This window comes from Thunnus thynnus, chromosome 3 (assembly GCF_963924715.1).
Source record: "Thunnus thynnus chromosome 3, fThuThy2.1, whole genome shotgun sequence".
NCBI lineage: Eukaryota > Metazoa > Chordata > Actinopteri > Scombriformes > Scombridae > Thunnus > Thunnus thynnus.
In genome coordinates, this window is record NC_089519.1 from 21,756,614 (window position 1) to 21,775,192 (window position 18,579).

General features: G+C 40.4%; 1 protein-coding gene across 1 annotated transcript in view; it reads right to left on the reverse strand.

Annotated features, from left to right (window-relative positions):
* The window catches only part of tacr3a (tachykinin receptor 3a), a 34,028-nt gene extending 23,984 nt beyond the window's left edge, over positions 1-10,044 (reverse strand). The window contains exons 1-2 of the mRNA XM_067584723.1: positions 9,173-10,044; positions 5,265-5,453 (exon numbers count right to left, since the gene is read on the reverse strand). Coding sequence (XP_067440824.1) covers positions 5,265-5,453; positions 9,173-9,540 — 557 coding nt within the window. The 5' untranslated portion in view covers positions 9,541-10,044. The remainder of the gene's footprint in view (positions 1-5,264; positions 5,454-9,172) is intronic.
* Between the last annotated feature and the right edge of the window lie 8,535 nt (positions 10,045-18,579).

An 18,579-nucleotide genomic window follows, 5' to 3' on the forward strand; every position in this document is an offset into this window, starting at 1 on the left:
AATTTCAAGTGTAAAGCCAACACTAACTGCTACAATGTAACTAGTACTGCAGCCATCAGGTAATATGGAAGAGAAAGTCACTACTAATTGTGTTGCAAAAATAGACAAGAAAGTAATCATGTTTGAACTGGCTAACATATGATACACTGCATGTTTGTACAGACGGAGAAGCATGCATCTGCATAAGACAGTTCCTGTGTGAAGAATGGAATTAGCGAGTAGCTAAACGGGCAAAACAAGCTAGCGGTGTCGCCAAAGCAGGAAAAAAAAAATTGGCCAACCATAAAACAAGTGAGAGTGAGCCCAGCTGAAGATAAGTTGGAGAATAACACAGGAAACAGGCATGTGAGGCTGTGGATAAGTCAGACGAACGTAAATGAGCAAATTAACAGAAAGCTATGTGAAAGGCAGAAAAGATGAGCGAGCCAGCACAAGCAGCAGCAGCAGCAGCTCCACCAGGCAAGTTTGATTGTAATAATGCAAGTGAATGGCCAAAGTGGATAAACAAGCTTGGATAATGAGACAAGAATATCAAGTAAATACACTGATGTACACTCTAGGGGACGAAGCTGAGGACATACTGAATGTCTTATCTTATGAAGATATGAAACAGGCTTTTGAGAAACATTGTGTGAGCAAAAGGAACATTAATTTTGAGCATGCACGGTTCAACAGATGCAATCAAGAGCGCAATGGATTGTTGTTGGCCTAAGAGATGCAAAACTGTCTGAGTCACTGCAATTATACCCTGAACTCACATTAGTCAAAAGTATAGCCAGAGTGCATCACAGTGTGGAAATAAAGAAGCAGCAGCCAATAATACGTTGCAACTTAAATGAGAGGCAGTCAGAGAACAGATGCAATAAGTGCAAGGCAACAGATGCAGAGAGGCACAAAAGGACAGAAATACAGCTCACAAGTCAAGCCAGAAAATAAAAACAGAGCCACAGGTTGTGGAAGATGTGGAAATGCAACAAAGCACCAGAGGAAGGATTGCCCTGCCAAAGATGCAGAATCTTGCAAACTGCTGCAAGCTGGTGGCATCTATGATATCACAGAAGATTCTGCAGACCATGGAGCAGAGGATGTTGCCTTTTTTGGAGAGGTGGTTATTGAGGTTGACAGTGTTGAACACGATTGGATAGAAACTCTTTAATTGAATGGAGAAAATTCAAATTAGATACTGGAGCTGCAGTTATAGCTATTCCGAGCCACCACTACTCCACAGACAAGCTCAGGACACTGCAGCCACCCAGGATACCCCTGTATGGTATGGGCAGGCAGCTCCTGGGTGTAAGAGGATACTTCAAAGGAAAACTGTAGTTTGGCAAGGAGACAACTGAACAGGACATTTATGTGGTAGTAAAACTGATGAAACCGCTGTTGGGACTTCCAGCCATTGAGGCCTTGACAAGTGCACACAGTTCAGGTGGGAGAAGACATAATTTTGGCAAATTTCCCTGACTGAAGACAGTGCTTTCCCTGACCACCTTCATAACCCCATTTGGTCACTACTGTTTTAACAGGCTGCTGTTTGGGTTCTCCTCAGCCCCAGAACATTTCCAGTGATGGATGACACAAATGCTGGAGGGCTGTAAAAGAATGGTATGCCATGGCAATTAGATTTTGGTGTATGCAGGCAAAGATCAGGCTGAACATGATACCAGACTGCAACAGGTACTCAGGAGACTGAGAGATGAAGGGCTAACTCTGAGCAAGGACAAATGTGAGTTTGCCAGGACCAAAATTCTGTTTATCAGACACTGCATCACCACTAAGGGAGTAAACCCTCATCCAAGAAAGGTCAAAGCCATTCTGGAAATGCCTGAGCTAACCTGTGTTGCTGACATCAGAGGAGTGATGAGCATGGCCAATTACCTGGGCAAGTTCCTCCCTCATCTGTCTGAGAAGACAGAATGGTGTTGGGGAGCACCACAACAAGAGGCTTTTCAGAAGCTGAAGTCAGAACTCAGCTCACCCAGAGTCCTCGCTGTATACTCACCCAATGCAGAAATGCATGTGTCAGCTGACACATCGTCTTTCAGTCTTGGAACCGTTCTGATGCAGAAATGGCCAGGGAGTAGTGACTGGAAGTCAAGTGTGTTCATCTCCAGAGGTTTGTCTGTATTTCTGTTGGTTTGCTGAGAAGCACTATGCTCAGATTGAGAAGAAGGCTATTAAGTACTAAGGCGCTGGACGAGCTTCCTCCTTGAATCCTGAGATTCCAACTGAGACTATTGAAATTCTGCTATGACATTGTACATGTGCCTGAAAAGCTGCTCATCACTGCAGACAAGCTGTCATGAGCACCAGTCCAAATCTTTGTGGACTCAATCACACAGTCTCTTCCAACTACAGAAGCTAGACTGCTAGATTACATGCAGACCTGGAGTCCCTGTGCTACACAAATGAGAGTCTGGGAAGACATTGTATCATGTCTGGCCCTATTCCAAATCTCTCCAAAAACTCTGAATGATTTAATCGACTCTTCAATCTTCACCACTGGCTAAAAATACTCTGTTCTGCTGCAGGATATGACTTCATCTCCAACTTTGATTACTTTTTGGCTAACTCGAGACTGTACAGAGATGATGGTATGCACCCAAATAGAAAGGGAACAAAGCAGTTGACTGCTAATTTCATCCAGTTTATAGCCTTTAATTCATTCTGATATGCACCACAGCAAGACCCGATCTGGACCTATGTGTCTCCCATCACTACATCCAGTTCTAACAGTGTGGGTCCTGCCACTGTGTGCTCCAACTCTCAAACCCAGTCTTTGGAAAACTCTAGCCACAGCAGGCCTGACTCTGCCACAGCTGACAACTCCAACTATTCTGCAAGCATGTTAAAGTTTGTTCTTCTCAATGTCAGATCCCTTACTAATAAAACCTTCATTATTAATGATCTCATAACATCACATAGGCTTGATGAGATTTTCCTTACTGAGACTTGGCTCGATGAAACATGTAGCAAGGAACTGATTGAAGCTTCTCCATCTCATTTCTCATTTTCACATTTCACCAGGTCAAACAAAAAGGGTGGTGGTGTTGCTGCCATTTTTTCAGATATTTTATCATGTAAAGGCATCTTCTTTGGTTCTTACTCTACTTTTGAGTATTCAGTTCTGGTAATGAAATCTGCATATCCCTGTTTAGTACTCACAGTTTACCGCCCTCCAAGGATTAAAAAAGGCTTTATATCTGAATTTGGTGAGCTTTTATCTAAACTAACTATTGAATTTGACTCAATCCTTATCTCTGGCGATTTCAACATTCATATTGATAACATGACAGACCATTTCGCAAAAGGTTGTATATCAACAATTACACATGTATCTGTCATATAACAATTTCTTTGATGTTTACCGGTCTGGTTTTAGAGATAACCACAGTGCAGAAACTGCCCTGGTCAGAGTTGTGAATGACCTTAAAATTAGCTCTGACAACCACAAAGTTAGTGTTCTAGTACTTCTCGACCTCAGTGCAGCCTTTGATACAGTTGACCATGTTATTCTTCTTAAGCGTCTTGAACACTGTTTAGGCCTTAGAGGCACTGTTCTTAACTGGCTTTCTTCTTACCTTACTTACCTTATTCCATATGGGGTCCCTCATGGGTCAATTCTTGGTCCTATACTGTTTAATTTGTATATGCTCCCACTTGGGTCCATCATTCAACAATACAACATATCATATCAGTCCTATGGTGACGACACACAGTTATGCATATCTGTTTCTGCAAACCACCTTAACCTAGTGATTGATCTCATCCAGTGCATTACTGAAGTTAAATATTGGATGGCGTATGAAATGTGCTATATAAATAAATTTGACTTGACTTTGACTCGCAGCAGCTTGCAGAGAGGCAGAAAGAAGACCCCATATACACTACACTAATGCACTACTGTTGAACTGATTGGCCTGACAAAGCCCACCTGCCACCTGATAAAGGACTTTACTGGAAGGAGAGACAGAACCTGACCCTGGCTGGGGATCTTTTCCTGAAAGGACAAAACTGTCATCCCCAGCTTGTTAAGAGAAAAAATGCTTGACATCCTCCATCAGGGCCACAAAGAGATAGTCAAGTGCCAAGCCCGGGCCCGTCAGTTGGTCTGATGGCCAGGGCTTTTGGTTAACATTAGCTAGAAAGTTGGAAACTGTCCCATATGCACAAAACACAGAACAACACAGAGGGAACCCCTGTTGACAACTCCTGTACCTGAGAGACCATGGCAACGTGTGATGACAGACATATTTATCTGGCACAAGAACACCTACCTTGAAGTGGTTGACTTCTTCTCCCAATACATTGACGTCGCCCATCCCCATGTTGTGTCAGCCAACAGTCATACCACCTCTGAAGGACATCTTTGGTCGGTATGGGGTCCCAGAGCTGCTGATGTCAGACAGCAGCCCACAGTATGCCTGTACTCTCATTAAAGACTTTGCCAGAGAGTATGGATTGATCAATGGAGAGGCTGAGCAAGCTGTGGCCACCATGAAAGGCTTGTGGAAAGAGCGAGGAGATCATGCTAAAGCTCAACTCAGTTATCCCACTCCAATGGGAAACTGTCATTCTCTAGCACAGCTTTTCATGGGGAGACAGCTAAGGACCACTCTGGCTCAAGTGCCCAAATCATTGTCTCCACACTGGCCCAACATCAAGCAGTTCCGGAGTATGGAGACACAAGGAAAGAGAAAACAAGAGTGATTCTACATCAAACGTCACAGGGCACACTACCTGTCTGACTTTCACCAAGGCCAGAGTGTATGGATCACCACGGAGAACACTCACGGGACTGTCATACAACAGACAGCAGCCCCGAGGTCTTACATCGTCAGAACAGAGGATGGACTGTTGAGGAGAAACTGTTCATATTTGCGTGCAACTCATCATCCAACATCTGATGCAAACCCAAGATAACCCTGACTCAGGTAGTGCTGACAAAACTGCAGGTGGCCCAGACACCACATATGTTACAAGCTCAGGCAGACACTCATGTCCATGTTTTTGTTGTGGTTAAATGCTAAAGGAAAAAAGTGAAAGGTTTCTTACTTAAAAGGGGAAGATATTGTATAAAGAGTTAACCACAGTTAAATGCTGAGGCAATCAGTATAAGTGTTCAACAGATATACTAAAGTTGTGTGGCTTGTTCCTGAAAAAGTAAAGTGTTAACAGCAACCTCACTCTCTGCTTCGTTATTATAGATAATAGCATCAAAGCAGATTAAAAATTTTGGATGCAAGTTGCAAAAAATTTCTCACATGAAGGGGTCGTCAGTCTTGCGGGGCCAGGCCACGTAGCAGATGGTCCTGCCAGGCACAGTTCGAATTGTGGAGAAGTAGCAGAGAGGGAAGGCCAGAACCACAGCCAGACTCCAGATACACACGATGACCCCGATAGTGGCCTTCGCTGACAGCCGAGGCTTCAGTGGGTGGATGATGGCCATGTACCTACAGGTCAGAGGTCAGTAGGTAAAAAAAAACATTGTGTTCAAAGGCTATTGCTATTTACCTATGCAACATTTCCTTTTTTCCTCACCACTTTTCTAATTGTCCTCATGCTTCTGATAATGAGGTTGGCATATTCATGTACAGTGTGTCCACAAGTCCCAGTCGTTTCAGCTAGCTATGTAGCTGCAGCTAACTTTCGTCATGAAACTACACCAGTGCAGGTAATGTTTATCCTCCTTATACTGTGTAGTGCTTATAGGTGGCACTGTAAAAAAAAAAAACCCAACAGATTGTGTCAGTAGTGTACTGTGGATGTGTATGTGATAAAGTTTTAAATTCTCTGACCCCAAAATTAACTGGCTGATTCAGATGCTTCAACTTAAAATTAAAAGATTTTCTTCATTAATATTCTGCTTTATTTTCTGCAAGAAGCCCTGTATAAAAGTGCAATTACACTGTGCTGTAAAGTGATTGATTATTAATTATAAAAAACTGAGATGACATTGTTTGAACGACACAGTAAAGCACTCAAAATTGGAAGGAGATTATCAGCTGCACATGTACTCAGCTCAGGATGCTACATGATTTTCAATTTCTGATAACAAAGGCTTAGAACCGCTAATTTAATCTTCATAAGAAGGTAAAGAATGGGCCTTGTCCTGTCACCTCAGTGACTGGAAATCTCTGAGGTACAAGAACAAAGATGCCCCATCTATTCACCAGTAATTGCTTTGCATTTACTCCGTGTGTCTCACCGGCCCTTGTGGATGGCAGAGTGTGAATAGCTTGTTAGATACTGAATCAAGTATGCCGGAGCAGTCTGAGTTATTTGGGATCCAACAAGCTCACACAAAGATGACTGATCGCATAGAGTTGTAACCACTGAACAATAACCACATAACACATGAATAAGCTGAATAGAATTACACACACACACTCCTTTTTTGTAACCAACAACACACATCAAAGCACATTCATAGAGGTGTCAGCATCAACTGGGCATGATCGCATAAACATTACACCAGCAAAATATTAACTCATCTCTGTTTTTTCCAACCTGAGAGTCTGTCATGCCAGTAAGTTGCGCACAAAGCTTTCGGACAACGTACTGTTTTGAAACTGCGTCACTGTGTAGTGACAATACCAGCTAAAACTCACTTTATCACCGCCTGGTGTTTAACTAGAAGAGATTATATTCAATGAGACTTCCAACGAAAGGAGCCAAACATTATGCGCACCAGCTAAATGTCAAGTGTTGGCTCAAATGTCCTCTGAGGAGGGGATTATGCCTAATGTTCACTTCACAGCATCACATAAAATACTTAAAGGGTCAGATCACCCAAATTGCACTTGAAGTAATAGTATCTACTGTTGCCATGCAGACAGTTTCAGTTTTATTTGTTTGGGATTTTTTAATATATCAGCCATCACCCGAAGTTGAGTGGAAATCAGTTTCAGTTTGCAGTTTGCATTAGTTAAAGCTAATTACTTTTAGGAAATTTAACACCATCTCTATCCAGAAACAGTGTCTCTGTTACTCTGGATAATACACACATCTGTAGTCAGTAGTTCCAATGAAACGTGTTCATAGTGAGGTCTGTACATTGTCCAGATCAACAGAGACATTGTCTTTGGAAAGACATGTTGCTAATTTTAAGAAAAAGTAAATGTTCAAGACTGTTGGCACCATAAAAAAATATTATGGTGGAGGTAGAAATACCAGAGATGGATATCTCAAAAACTGTGCAAATTAAATCCAAACTATCTGCATGAGTTTAGAACTGACCTTTTCAAGAAAGCAGCAGTTATTATTCTCAGTGATGCCTGCCTTTTGTCACCTTCCACAGATCTCCTTGCACATTACATTAAACATTAAGAGAGCCTTCCTAACCATTACTTTTGCCTGTTTGTGCCCATATATATACATATACATACCAAAACATGTGCATTATACAAGCAATTCTATACATATCTCTAAGACCTAATGTCAAGATGACCACAACCAACACATCCATAGCTTCAACACAATGAACAAGAGAATAAAAGTGGGAGAGATGGAAAAAGTCACCATCCGTGTTATCATAAAAAGGTTTAATGCTTCGCCAGTTGTCTTCCACACAGAAACCTGCATTTATTTTGCTGCAGTGCCCACAGAAACACACTTGGCAGCACAGCAAGGCAGCAGGAAAGACAAATTCACAGATGATCACGAACTGTGGCCTCATGCCATTTCAAGACATCAGAGCGGAGACAGCACCATACTGGGGTTACGAAAAGCATGACCGGAGGTTACATCTACATCATGTAGGTCATGCCGATGTTCTCTTTCTCAGTACACAGTTGACGGAATCAAACGGACACTGCAGACCAAAAATACAAATGCATGGAAGTTGCTGTAGAAGAGCCAAAATGAGCACGGCCTGAGGAAATGCATTGTTCCCTTTGTGTGTCAAGGAGAAGCACAGGAGGAGGAAAACACCTCGCACAATATCACAACACACTGTGACACATGAACACTAGCTGGAGACACACACTGTGTGCCTGCATGCAGCATCTAGGCGCTTTTTGTTTTCATTATGTTCGGCCTGTAGCTGCTTCCTTCATCAGTCTCATCCCCTCATTGAAACATTATGACGGATGACGCTCCACTGATCAGTATCAAAGCCTGTCTGATAGTAGTGACTGATTCACCACATTACTTGAGACCACAGGGGCAAGAGAAGAGAATGAAAAACAAAGAAAGAAAATGTGTGAGAGAACTGAGGCTAAATAATGTGAGTGCATGTGACAGAGAGCAAGAGAGTCAGGGAGCGTAAAAGCGTGGAGGAAAGGGTGATCTTCTCTAGGGTGTTGGCACACATGGAGTCATTTACTGCAGTGCAGATTCTTTGCAAAACAACAGCTTTAGTTTGTGATTCAGAGTAAAAATAAATGTGTGGAATATGCCCATGGTGTGTGTGTGTGTGTGATGGCAGTCACCCTGCTGGGAAGCCGCCTTTTCAGTATAATAATGCACATCACAAACATACCCTACCACCAAGAATTTAAATCAGCAGGGAGCATGCGCTGATGAAATAATGTGTTGAAAAAGCCTCCATCAGATGCCATCAATGTAACTGAAAGTTCTTACAGTATGAGTGTGAGAGGGAATCAGTTTATACATCAGATTGGCAAGATTTTCTCCAAAGGCCGTACAGTTTGTCTTCACCCAACACTGATTTGAGCTTTTTTTTTTTTTTTTAAGCACAAGATTAAATTTTCCGCTGCTCCTGGTGGAAGGCGGAATAGCCAAGTGGAATAATCAGAAACAAGATGTTCAAAAATCATGCGTGAAGCTGTTGAGATGAAAGTGTGTGGAATACAAGGGTAATTTTTACATCATGTATAGCTTAAAATATTCATGTTTTATGGCTTCTTTGATGATTGTAAAGGTGTTTGAGGGTATGGAGGTATTATTTTTTCCCTTTCTTTCTTCAATGTACAAAATGATACTGATAATTAATATTTCCATATGGAGACAAGAGTTACCTACATACACAGATGACAAGAAACAGAATCTAAATGATACGTTTTTTATATTATTGAATAAAAAAAAACCCATCACCCACACATTTAACTGATCACCTATAAAGAGAGAGAGGAGGGTGAGGACCGTAAGGAGGATTTAGCATCGTCAGTCGATCGTTACATATTGTTTTTGCAACATTTCATTGGCCCACCTGTCCACAGCGATTGCAGTCATGGAGTAGATGCTTGCAAAGACGGATGTGACCGGGAAGAAGTTGTGGAATTTGCAGTAAGCTTCCCCAAAGTACCACTCTCCGTGTGCGGCGTAGATAAAGTTTATCAAAGTGTTGAACGCGGCCATTGACGCGTCCGAAAACGCCAAATTTAAGAGAAAGTAGTTCGTCACAGTCCTCATACGTTTGTGCGCAAGAATGATCCATATCACGATGAGGTTTCCAAACACCGCCACCGCCAGCACCGCGCTGTAGGCGACAGACCAGAGAGCGACGCGCCACGGCGGCTGCACAAACTGGTTGGTGTAGTTCGCCGTTATGTTGGATCCGTTATATGGAGCTGCCATTCTCGTTTCCTTTTCTCCGAATATAGTTGATGCTTTGGTTGTTTCACTGAGTCTGATCTACCTACCGAAGTGCAAACCTAGAGTGGTGGGAGAGGAAGGCACCATAGCGCGCGACTTCAACGCATCACCACCTCAAAAAATACACATCTGCTACCCTTTAGTATTGTCTCCAACTCTGTTTAATATAAAGTGCCACTAATAAAAACGCAGCGAAACTATGCATGTAACAGTAAGTATCCTCCGGTGCCTGTTGAATGTGGGTGTGAGCGCACAGCCTCTCCTCCGGCAGCAGCAGCAGCAACAGGCAGGACGCCGTGCGCACTTAGTGACGCACAAGTGGCACGAATGGTGAAGGAGATTGATTGATACTTGTGGCTGCTGTTTTAAACTTCATGAATAACAAATGGGCAGCGCTGTCCCTGTACGGTAGCGACACAATCAGTCAGCGCACACATTACTGTGTGCCTTTATCTGTTTTGGACCCTAAAGATGATCGCGTGTCAGCAGCATTTCAGAGGAGCCACAAACAGGATATTGAAGCATTGCATGCAGTGTGTGTACAGTGACACATCATCTTTAACCCTTAGCTGTGATATCAGATGACTTCATTTTTTTGAAGCTCATGTGCTACAGTGCAGCACCATCTACTTGTGATGAGTTTTCCAGTAAAGTCAAAAGTCAAGGTGTGTCAGCCACCGTCTTAATTCCTTTCTTATTGTAGTCTTAAATCATCCTCACTGTACAGCAGAGAGAACAGAAATGTTTAACGTTGTGTCACTGTGCTGGCAGAACTGCTGTGACTCTCCCCTTTTCTGTCAGACCAACATTCACAACTAACAGGCTGAAGTCCCCTCCAGATATCCATCCATTCACATCCGATAAAACTCCGTCATCTGCCTACATAGCCTTTAGTGGTATGGTAACCTCTACACGGACATATTTACATGTCTTATATGGCTGATCAAATCCAACCAATCCAGTAAAACCTTCCGACAGACGACAGTGTTTCTCAATGTATACAGTGGCATGTGTAGAGTCTTTGTTCTTGAAAACAACACTAGTTTTAATATGATTTGATGATCAATTAACAGAATATGTAATGTCACATTTAAATATGACAGGGCATTCAAAGGACTCGCACTATGCTGCACTAGATAACACTGCAGTATGTAATTTCAGTCTATTGTAGATTTCATCTGTGGCGTCATGCAGATTCAGAGAACAATACAGTGAGGCCACTATGTTTTTAAAGCAGAAGAAAAAGAAATATTCCATTTCCCCTCTTGCTGTTAAGTTATTCATAGAGTTTGAACAGAAATACAAACATGCAAACATTAACGGTACCCTGTGGAGTTTTTGACCTCTAGATACGCTACGGGTCAATATTTTAAAAAGTTGGTCCCTGTTTTGTTTGTATTATTTGTTTTGTTTGTACTGTGCATGTTCACGGGGACGCACATTGCACCGTTGGTTTCCACGGATCGACAGTTGGTGGTGGTGCCAACAAATATACAAATGCGGCAACAATGACAGGGATGACAAACACTGCCAGCAAGTAAACATGAATGTGAACAATAAAGAATATGTAATATTTTAGAAATTGGCTTTTCAAATGTTTCATGAAACTGCTGCATTTCCATATATATATGATACGCTTATATACACACATTGCATTTCAATGATAAACTTTTGTTTGTTTACAAGAAAGTTCCACAGGTCACCTTTAATTCTATCGATTATTTATAGTCATATACACCACATTTTTTTTTTATCTTAAACATTATGGTATTATTCACACTTCTACATGATACTCTTAAGTGCATCTTAAACGTATATTGGGGCAATCAAGAGATTTGTGGTGCAGCAACCCAATGTAAACTTCCCCAAATTAAGAAGGAACTGAATCATTTACAAGATGTTTTTAAAACGATTAATATTGTAGCGATTCAAGTGAGAAGTTTTATGTGTTAGTCCCAGCCTACAGTATTTAAATCAAATGAGTTTTTCTTCTGTTTTGCAATCCTGCTGATTGAAATTCATACCAGATGCTCACATTTTTGTATTTTGGTCCCTCAGGATATGTAAATACTGCCAAAAGTAACGTGATGGAGTCTTTAATAATAAAAGTGTGTGTGCAGTATGAAAATTGAGCATACATATTCAGTGATACAGTTCATATGAATTCATGGTTATTCATGTGAATACTGATATTATGTCAGCAGCCAGATTTTGATTAGGCTCCAGTTTGAAATGTAATGGAGGTTTTTCTTCTTTGAACTGTAAAAGGGGAAAAAAACCTCAATCACAGAAGAAAACCAGCATCAGTATGGTGCAGTGTACTTTAAGGTATCCACTTACAGAAGGCATGGACCTCATCTTTCCCTTTGATCACTGTTAAAAAACTCAGGAGCGCTCTCCAGTTGTCTACTGTATGATCTTAGCGACCTTCGTTAATGAGCAGGGGAACTGGTGCTATTACCTTATAATTGAAGGGATACATATAACCACATGTGATGAACTCAGGGATGAACCAGTGAGAAGGAAGATTGGCTTAAATGAGAAATCTTCTTTGTAGAAATACTGTATGTAACTGGCCTGAATGTGCTTCAGGAATACATTTAGGAAAGAAAGAATGACCACACTTCATGGTCTTTCAGGTTCTGTGTGACAACAATAATTTTTGTGAGGTCCCACAGTCTGTAGTTTCTAAACCTTTTACTTCCCTTCAGTGGATCTGCAGGACCACACAGTAGATTAATGATTGAAGCTGTGACACGCTGTCTGTGCCACACTGATTGTATTTTAATATTTAAAGGTGTTGTGATGAAAATATGAGGTTCAGTTCTCTGAGGAGTATTGTGGGTAATATGTACTTGGAAGTTTGATAAACACTGTGCAAATTCAAGGGATGAAAAATATTTTTGTGATTGCTTGTGATTGACAGATCAGCCACTGTTTACAACTTGACACTGACAAGTCGAGGCCCAGTGAATTTTGAAAAGCTGTCAGAAGGGTTTATATTTAAAATGCTGCTCTTTTTCCATTTTCCTTTAGGATAACAACGCTCTGGAACTGATATTAGATGTTCACCGATATGATAAAAACTTTAGCATTATTAGGTTTTGTTGGCAGACAGTACAGTAAGACTGGAAAGAGAAACAAGGATAATGTATAACAAAGGTCCCCAGCTGAGACAAAACAGGTATGTTGCTGATGCATCTTATCCACTACTTTAAAAGATCATCTCAGAAATTCAAATTTAGAAAGGGAGGCAAGATCATAACGATGAATGTCCAACTGATATCCCATTTAGATGTCGCCTTTTGCACTCAAATATAATGTTGTGTTTTTAAATGTATTATTAATTGTTTTTTATTATTATTAAAAGGAATAAAAAATGGTCTTTTGAAATATCAGAAATTCTCCTTTTGTGCAGTGGCCAGAGGGGAGTGTTGGTTTTTTGTTTGATTGACAGCAGCTTGCAGACAGTTTGTTGTCAGCAGTGGTACTGAAGGACCACACCAGCATTTAAACAGACCAAAATATCATTTGCATTTACACGCTGTTTAATGTTCTGCAGCTGAGCAGCTAATTGGCTATCTTGCCTACTAACGTTAGTGGTTCACTTTTCCCCGGTGAATGTTAGTTTGGTGGTTTGTTCAACAAGCTGAGGTGCAGGACAAAATGTTACCTCACGTTTGTAAGTTAGAAAAGGAGACTTTAGAAGGAAAACTAATGTAGGTTGTTGTTCAGAGTTTGTGGCTCGTGTTGTGTAACAGGCTGTTGTGTGGTTGTTAGTTAGTGTGACCGTCTGCTCTGCCTACTGTATGATTGATGGCATTAATGTTTTATGCAAAGATTTGATTGGCTATATGGAAACAAGATCTCCATCTTTGTAGACAGAGAGCTAACATTTTTCTGAATTAATCAAAAAATAGGGGGCGGCATCATAAAAAAACATAAAAATATAAATTTCTGCTGTTTGATTTCTCAAAGGAGAACACAGGTCAAGTGATTTACAGAGCAGATATTTATGCAGTAGCAGACAAAAAACAAGTAATTTAAGTTCAGAGGAACTTTAAAGTTTGAAGGTAAAAATCAAAGCTTCTTTTGTCAAATACATGACACAAAAACTCTTGGGGCCCCATTAGGCACATTGGGTATATTATTAAAGCAGCATATGGTTTACAGCAATGGATCTCAAAGATCTCAACACAGTGATCAAGACAAAAGCTAAGATCCAAGGCAGAAAAATGCCTCATTTGCATGTGATGCATATTTTCACAGAGTCCAGTCTTGACCCCGGTCTGTTCTCTTGTCTGATCATTCTGAGACCGGCTGCTTAATGAGGTGCTGTGGGCTTTATTATGTGCGTGCTGCATGACAGAGACTTGATTGTCATTAGGTAATTACATTTTTTGACATGAAATGTCATTCTTGCCCGTGTCTTATTGGAACATTTCTTGAGGAAATATCAGAGCAGCAGTTACATAGCTTGAGCTGCAGCATTGTCGTCAGCTCTTTTCACAGCTGCCTCTGTGGTGTGTCAGAACTCGTGTTAGGGCTTGGGGCTATTCACTTTGATCAATTCAAAATGTAACCAGGGAGAGCCATTTATTTGCTAATGAAAGAACATTGCTTCTTAATTATTTTCATTAGTCCTTACCTCAGACATTAACAGTTGAAACGTTATGTTCCTAATAAGGATTTCTTGTTAAAGCTTTACTTTGTTTCTCAGCATACTTTGGTTTGTGTGAGCGTGAATATTGACCTCCAACAGACTGTCACACACTAATCAATTGAAGTTTATTTAAGGGCATGTTTGTGCTACTAAAGCATTTTGACTCAAATTCAGAGTCAGACAGTTTCGTCAGTGCAACCTCCACTAAAATGGGCAGTTTACATGTAGTTGGACAGACCTTTTGTTGTTGTAAAGGTACACCTTCTGCGTGTGAAAGCCGGATAACACTGGAGACTAAGTGACACATTGAGCCTTTAGGGAACTAACTGTGTTGCAATTTTCTGTGAGCACTGACATGAAGCATTCTTGCTTATGACAAAGATGCTAATGATAATTATTAGCTATGTTTACATAAATGTGGTTCTCTTCCCTTCTATGGTTTCTTACCGCCCTTTGTTATCATGATTGTATAGCACTTGGGTCAACTGTTGTTTTTAAATGTGCCTTATAAATAAATTTGATTTGATTTTATTCTATTAATGCAACGTTTCTTAAGAACCCTGCTGGACACACATACTGTACTTTAACACTGTGACACCAATCAGCGAGTGTCATTTCACCACACTACTTGTGTTCCCAACATGCAACATTAGTGTTTTATGACCTGTGAGACCTGAGGGAGAGGGCCTGTCAGTGCATTGGCAGTTTTTGTCGATACAGCTCCATTAAATGAGTGGTAGGAGTGAAGCTTTCATGTACTCAGCATTTCTCTGGGTTTTAAGGACCAGGAGTACAACATGTTCCTTCCTAATCCTAATGAAATAATTGCAAATAAAAGTCCTGAATTAAAACACCCTTTTCAGAGAGTTATTACAGTACACTTATTACACGGCTTTGTTGAATACTTTATTCTGATTGGTCAATTACTCCATTGTACGGTCTGTTATTTCTGAATAGCAGACCGCTGCTATGAATAACTGACCGTTTCTATTGATCATAGACTCTGGAGGACAATGTCCAATTATATCAATCCACAGAAAGAAGTCCGGGAAAATTACCAACTGCAAGCACAGATGTGAGGCCAGCCTAAGGAGCTACTGGACTCCTACTATTATAGAAAGGGAAAAGTGGAACAAGACAATGGCTGCAGATCTGGTGAGTGCCTCGCCTAGTTGCCTATCAATACATACTAACTTAAGTGATAAGTAGTAGTGATAACAGTAATATTGTTACCAGTTGTAACATTAGTAACATTTGTGTTTCCAGGTGTGTCAACTGCAAAGCCCCAGCAAGAAGTAAACATAGAGATGAATGAGGACAGAAACTTAAACATTAATATTCCCAAAGAAGTCCCATTCACCTTGTCTCACTTAACCATCAACGGAAATGTTCAGTTTAACATGAATTATAATGCTAAATCTTAAGAGGGCTACAGAGTTTTCATAGATATTTATGTTGCTATGCATGCAGATCCAACCGTACATTCTAACGGACTAATTTTTTAGGGGAAGCAGTAAAATAATTTTTAAATCAATAAAATCATTTTTAAATCAATATTTTGTGTCAGATTATTAATTTCTTTAGTAAATAGCTGTGTTAATGTACAGCGAGCAGGTCATTATTGTGAAATGAACCCTGAAAGTGTGATGGAGGACTTGAAGGCCTCTCTCCCCCCTGCATTCCTTCCTCTCATCAAAGTTTGCCTTCACCCACCCCCACCACCACTCTGGCTTCTTACCTCCCAAAGAGGAACAAGAATGCAGTCCTCCTGAGCAGACTGCACACAACGGCTGAGATCAGTGATCGTAAAGACAGGAAGCCAGCCATAATCCTGGACTACAACCACAACAAAGGAGGCTTGGATAACCTGGACAAGATGATTGGAACTTACAGCTGCAGGAGGATGACTGCCTGCTGGCCCCTTGTCATCTTCCATAACATCATTGATGTGTCCTCATACAATGCCTTTATGATATGGATCAAGATCCACCCTACTTGGATGCCTGATAAGCGGAACAAGCGGAGGGTGTTCCTGGACCAGCTGGGAAAGGCACTTGTAACCCCACACATTCAAAGAAGGGAGCGCCTCCCCATCACAGCAGCCTCTGCAATGCTTTGAAAGCTGTTCAGGGGGCTTAAACTTGTCCTGATCCACATGAGGCTGCAGCTGGAGCAGACAAGAGGAGGAGATGCCAATTCTGCCCCCCACAGAAGGACTGTAAAACAAATACTATGTATTTCACATATGAGAAATACATTTGCAAAGTCCATGCACACACACTTGCATACTGTCCTACATGTGCTAATTAGAGTTGATTGATTTATGTTCTTCACGTTTTTGTTTTGTATCTATTATTTTATTCTTATTTATTGTTTATACACCTTGTGGGTAAGAGCAATGGTTCAAAAATGGGAGAAGCCTAGTATTTTGTAGATGAATTCCTCACTGTACAATATATAAGAATATATCACTATTTTACCAAAAAACTTCAAGACTATTAATGTTTTCCTACAACAAAATGCATTTGAAACTACTTTCTGCACATTTCTACTACTTTCTTAGGCTATACAAGTGCTACTCTTGCTAAGGAATCTATTGGAATCTATTGTTTGCACCAATGCAGTACCCTTGCCAATAATAATAATAATAATAATAATAATAATAATAATAATAATAATAATAATAATAATAATAATAATAATAATAATAATAAACCTCTACTTTAGCAAAGAAAACAATCATGAAAGGTGTGTTGTAATAAAAACAAGTGGTGTCCACTGACTAAATGCATTCTTTCTGCAATGTGAAGAGGGAAAACCCAGACATTCACAAAGTTTGTGATGAATACCAAGTTGTTCATGCAAAATACATTTTGGGTTTAAAATTCAATTAATCTGCTTTAATTTAGGAGTTTAGTGAAGGCGGGTCATTTTTGACCCTTAGCTCAAGGGGAGTGTACAGAATGTTAAGACTACACAAGGGTTAAAGAGGTGCCAATCCCTTAAGCATACAGTGCCTGCTAGACAGCATACTTAAATAGAATGTGAATATCTCAATCTCTTTTACTTCTTAACCCTTTGATGTTTGCACCTTTACTATTGTTATTCAACCATTGTCCTTCATGATGTGATTTTTGGAGAGGTCTAGAATATCTTCTACCTTCTGCTTCTTAAAAAAATTATGGTCTGGGTTTTTTTTTCTTCAGTATTACTGGTTAGTCAAACATGGAATGTGTGTCTCTGTCTCTCAATGATGGAAATAAGTCCAGGATGTTGTATCTCAATATATATTACAATGTTTAGAAAAAAAAAAACAAAAAATGAGTAACTAGCTGTCAAACTGATGTTGATGGATAATCAACTGGGCCCAGGAAGCAGTTTTACACACAGAACGTGTGTTACATCCCAGCACAGATAATAACAAGGTCATTAACTGATGCAAACAGCTTCCCAGTTTATCTCCGGCTGGAGCCAGCCATTGCAACATGGACTAATAGGAGATTAGCCCCTGCAAGGCCACATCTTATCCTTACGGCTGGTCCGTCTGGTCCCCATTAAGTGTGACAGAGGCTACATGCCTGTTAAAGCCATACAAAACATCTTGACCGTACAATGATTCAGCATTTCAGTACACATTCTCAGTGTATTTCTACCACAGATGTAATGAAAATGTTGTGGAAATTTTGAAATGCAGTGGAGTAGAAGAATAAAGTAAAATAGAAATATTCAAGTCAAAGTACATCGAATTTGTAATTAATTGCAGCTTATTCAGTGAAATTTCAGGAGCAGGACCACACCTCAACTATGCAACTTCCAGCATTCCTATAAATACCACCTAACCCTCTCCTCTTCTTCTGGTGGTCCTTGCTAGTGAAGCCAGTACTTCAGTGGAGGCCTGTTGGTCAAGTGGTAAAAGGATAAGTCTGGTCATATTCTGCAATTTTCTTATTGTCAGCAAATTCCATGAAAAGACCAAAACCAACAATGAATTGATCCCACTGACAAATACTGTCAGTGTAAACAAAGCCTGATATGTAGCTATTTTCCTCCACTGGTGATATGTTGTCAGGCAGCTGAAGGAATTTATTACTTTCACTAATTAATTAATTCACTAGTGATCAGATAATCTAATCATTTGCATCATAATCAGCAATGTGATGAGTTTCTTTGAAAGTGGACATCACTTCTAGCACATTTGATAAATTCAAGATGAATTGAGATGAGCAGCAAGTAAAATGAGTAAAGTAAACAGCTTTACTGCTTAGCTACATGTCTTTAACTGCAGCTAATGTAAAACACATCCTTTTTGCTCCACTTTTGATGATTGTTGTGGTGCTAATAGTGTTCAATACAGTGAA